This window comes from Lactuca serriola, chromosome 3 (genome assembly GCF_051521515.1).
Source record: "Lactuca serriola cultivar US96UC23 chromosome 3, Lser_US96UC23_V15, whole genome shotgun sequence".
NCBI classification, from domain to species: Eukaryota; Viridiplantae; Streptophyta; class Magnoliopsida; order Asterales; family Asteraceae; genus Lactuca; species Lactuca serriola.
Window position 1 is genome coordinate 255,817,808 of NC_136410.1, and position 4,921 is coordinate 255,822,728.

At 39.6% G+C, this 4,921-nt stretch overlaps 1 protein-coding gene across 1 annotated transcript; it reads right to left on the reverse strand.

Annotated features, from left to right (window-relative positions):
• Window positions 1-230: 230 nt before the first annotated feature.
• LOC145096194 (uncharacterized) lies at window positions 231-1,085 on the reverse strand. The gene has a single exon (XM_079033956.1). It carries the CDS (start codon window positions 1,083-1,085, stop codon window positions 231-233), a length of 855 nt encoding a protein of 284 aa, XP_078890082.1.
• Window positions 1,086-4,921: the final 3,836 nt, after the last annotated feature.

Below are 4,921 nucleotides of genomic sequence, written 5' to 3' on the forward strand. Positions count from 1 at the left end.
AGGGCATGACTAAGAGCTCGAACGATCCAAACTTGGTTATGCATGTCGTATTTGGTTCATCGTTGGCTGTAATACATACTTGCCAATATCCGGATCTTAAGTCTAGCTTCGAGAACCATCGTACTTTTACTAGTCAGTCGAAAAGATCTGCTACTATAGGAATGGGGTATTTGTTTTTCACTGTTACTTTGTTTAATGCTCGGTAGTCGATGCACATTCTCAAGCTACCGTCATGCTTCTTTCGGAACAACACCGGTGCTACGAACGGGGCCTTTGAAGGCCCTTATGAATCTGGCGTCTACTATTTCTTTCAATTGTTCCCTAATTTCTTCCAACTCAGGGGGAGCCATTCGATAATGCCCCATGGCTGGTGGTCTTGCTCCTGGTTCCAATTCTATCTCATGATCTACCTCTCGCCTAGGATGTAGCTTCTTTGATAACTCTGGCGGCATCACATCTTTGAATTCTTCAAGCACATTCTTTATCTCTGTGGGTACTTCTGTTTGGGACGTGTGGTCGTTCTCTTTGAGTGTCACCAAGAATGTCATTTCACCTTTTTGGAGTCCCTTATTAAGTAGCATGGCTGATAGGGTTCGAGACTCTATCTTGTTCCTTTCTACGGGTATAATACGTATTTTTGAACCCTTAGTTATACACATGGTTAGTTCTTCAAACGAGAAAGGGCGTACCTCGTCTAGGAATTCCATTCCTAGCACTAGTCGATAATCATCCATGGGCACTATTGTTAAATCGATTGTGCCTTTCCATCCTCCAATGTCGATCGGAATTCCATGAGCAACTCCAAGGATAGGTTCGGACGGAGAGTTTACAGCTTTCAACCGACCTATCTCTTTCGTATATTGAATATTGATCTTCTTGGCCTCGTTTTCGGATAGGAAGTTATGAGACACACATGTGTCAATCTGGGTTTTAACATGTTCTTCGGTCAGCTTGGAATTGATGAACATTAGACCACGTCCCTTTTTTCTGTTTTCCTTTTCCGTCCCAGTTTCTTCTTTAGCCACAGAGTTAAGGATCCGCATTGAGCTTAACTGGGCTTCTTCACTTTCACCTTCAAATACCATGGCGTTGAAGCTTTTCTTCTTTGGCCAATCCCTGATTAGATGGGGTCTGTCACATAAATAATACTTCACCTCCTTTCGGAGTCCTGTTTCAACCCCCTTTCCTTTGAAACTTGAGGATTTGGCAACATACCTATCATCCCTTTGTGGTGTTCATGGTGTGGGTTTATCTCCCCCACTTGTTCTTCTGGCTGGAGCATCTCTTCGAAAGTCCATAAGGACTTCCTCTACGGCGGTAGCTTCATCAACATCTTGGACATTCCTTCGCTTGAGCTCTTTATAAGCCTAAGATTGTAGTCCATCTTGGAAATAAAATAGCTTGTCTTTTTCTTGTAGATCAGGAAACTCGAACATTAAAGCAGTAAATTCTACCACATAATCTTTAATCGACCCAACGTGTTTCAATCCACGGAGATTCTTCATCGCTACATCCTCGACGTTATGGGGACAAAATTGCTTCTTGACTTGCCTTTTGAATTCATCCCAAGTCTCTATGGTGTATAGCCCTTTTTCTATGTTGATATGCTTCCGCCTTCACCAGAGGGCGACGTTCTCATATAGGTATAGGACGGTCGTGTCTATCTTGGACTTATCGTACTTTACCCCGATTGCATTGAAATAACATTCTATGGACTAGAAAAATTCTTCAAGAAGTTTAGGGTAACGCTTACCTCCGTACTTCAAGGGTTTAGGTGCATCGGTGTGTGGCGTCATCTTTGTGACAGCTCCACCAGCAATTGCGGCTTTACACAGATTTACTTCAGCTTCTAAGGCACCTATCTTTTCATGAAACTCGTTTCGTAAGGTGTTGATCAATACGAGGACTTCTTCTTTGATGAAGCTGATAGACTCTTTCATTACATCACTCGTGTCGTTAATGTCACGCACGAACTGCTCGAAGGTATCCTTCCATTCAATGATCTCACGACATTAATCTCTACCCTTGTAAGCTTGTTTTCTAAGCTTGCTAAGGCATCTATCGATTGGTCCTTCTTCTTGGACTTTCTTCTTTTCTCTTCGACGACAGGGGGTACGTTAGCTACATCGCTACTTCCTTCTTCCATAGCTACAATCTCTTTCTTGCATGAACTCTAGGCACTGATACCACGTGTCACGGGACTACTCGATCACAGTGTGCCACTTAGTGTTTCTTCTACTAAGTCAGACTTACTATGCTTCCTTTGCGATGTACTAACAAATTGGAAAGGAAGAGACAAGGCTTGAGAATTACTACAAATGAAATAGAGTTTTTATTATACGAGTTCAAGAGAATACAAGGCAACTTCCGATGATCTTGGAACAAATGGCTACACCCCTATTTATAGGGTCATTAAACCTCATCATCGGAATATTCTAGATGTTACTACCTATTTCTTTATACAAGACTATTCTAGAATACTCTATCTAGATAGTTACATATTTACATAGTTATATAAAGATCAAGATAAATCTTCGATGTCTTAGAGAATTTAAGGACGCTCTAGGATATTCCGGCTCAAACTAGCATACTCCACCAGTTTCTCGAGTACTCTGAAAAATTCTAGATACAGTTCATGACACCACCAATATGAAATGTTGCCTCCATAGTAGGAATTCTTGTGCGACGTGCTCCACTGTCGGACGCCCTTCAAGAACAATCGTTTCCCGTGTGTCCTGCTTGACCACATGTAGAACACTCTTTTCTAATTGGACCCTCACATTGGGATGGAATGTGTTATGTGTTTCTTGGTCTGCCTGACTGGCGTTTATCCATTATAGGTAGCCTAACAATCATCAAATCATCGGGGATCTCCCATTTGGATAGCTTTGTTAAAGGGTTTACTAATTCCTCATATGTTCTTCTCAATGTTTCGGTATGGTAAGCTTTTAATGCATACATCGAGCAGTCTTGGTAATTCTTTAATGTGAGCGCTCTTATCACATTACCACAAGGTATGTCGTCAAGTTGCCAGTGCCTACATGTACATGTCATTTGTTGGAAATCAACAATGACGTTTTTCTCCCCTTTTTGACCTCACATTTATTACTTGAGATCATGTGAACATCCCAATTAGTAAAAGTATTTTTATTTTGTTTAACAATATCATCGGCCCAAGTGGTAAGTGTTGTTGTTGCTTTCGCTAAAAAAATATAGAAAATTACACAGTTAAGATCAATAACATTTAACACAAACATTAATATTACAACTTACTACCTGCAAAGTTACATCTTTGAAACCACCTTTGTTGCATTGTTGCACGAAAAACGTCGATCAACATCAGTATCGTTACCTTACGCGCATGTCTACATAATGCATTTATAGACTCCGCACTAATTTATACTTCATAAGTATTCCATACTAGTTCTTTTGTCTTTTCATAAACCATCAATTGTATAGGCTTTACAAGCCTCGTAAAAAATTCATTTAATTGTCTTTACTCTTCCTGTATCTAGCTACTATGTTGAAATACAAATAGGCACCACATATTTTGTGATGAGCGTGAGGAAAAATGTTGGATACAGATGTCGCTCTAGATGGAGACCTATCATATATAATTGTAAGATCCTCCATATTGCCTATGTAATCACGTAGTTTTTAAAAAAACTATGTCCAAGAATCTGTACACTCATTTTTTGCATTTACCATATGCAACCGGTAATATTTGGTTTTGTCCGTCCTTAGTAACAACAAGTAACATGGTACCTTTGAACTCACCCTTTAGGTGGGCTCCATCTACTACAAGGGTCGGCTTACAACAATTGACAAAAGCGCGTACCTAGAATACATTGTATATTTATTCAAATACACTGATTATAGTTAGGTACACCAAAATAAAAAAAAATAATAAAATATAGTAATATGAACCGAGCAACCAAGTGCGACATACAAGAACTCAAACCGATCATCACCATCTGTTTGAATATGTGTCACCTTGTCGGGATTATGTTTGACCAAATTGTGGAAATAAGTTGGAAGCTTGGTAAAAGAATGCTCTTTCGTACCTCTTAACAACAACAAAGCACATTTCTTCGCACGCTAAGCCTGATGGTATGAGATATTGATTTTCAATTGAGAATTCATATCATTAATAATATATTGTCCCCTATATACTCTGATGAGATTAAAACTTAATCTAAAAGATCAATTAGATCTTAAACAGGTAAATAAAGATTAAACAGCAAGAACACAAAAATAAAGAACAACTCAAGAATGAATCAAACGTGTCGAATGATTATAAAACAACCCTCAGAAGAGCTCGATCAAGAACAACAACTGTAGAGGGTTAGAAGGTTTACAGGAACGATGAAGAAAATTAAAGTTGTCGTAATTCTCTATTGTATGCTAGATCGTTATTCTCTAAATCGTTAACCTAATATGCATGCAAGCATATACTTATATAGTAAACCTAACAGGCTCACGGTTGGACAGGCCCAAACCGGAGTACAAAATAATTGGACAAATAAACGAGCCCAATGACGCAACACTTAAACGAAACTTCAACCCAACAATCTCCCCCTTTGCGTCAATTGGAGCGAGATCTTCACTTGTTATTTCGGCCAGCAGCAGCGGCAGGTACATTCTTCTTCACGGTCTGAAACAGACGAGAGATAAGAGCAAGTATCGTCTGTCTGAATCTGATGTACCATTGGATCATATCGTTGAAGTATTTGACATCGTCCGCTGCATTCTCTTTACACCGTCAGATGATCTCCAGCACATGCTCTAGACAAGCAGTGGTATAAAGATGTTTGTCTGCTAAAGCAAAGAGACATTTCTGTCCTTCTGCTCTAGTGAACATAACCGAATTACGCTTCGGGTCGATCTTGCCCATCTTCATTTGATTGAGATCACTGGCCGA

What these genes read in the sequence shown, in the direction of transcription:
- LOC145096194 (XM_079033956.1), bottom strand. Translation starts at nt 1,085, where the DNA reads ATGGTATTTGAAGGTGAAAGTGAAGAAGCCCAGTTAAGCTCAATGCGG.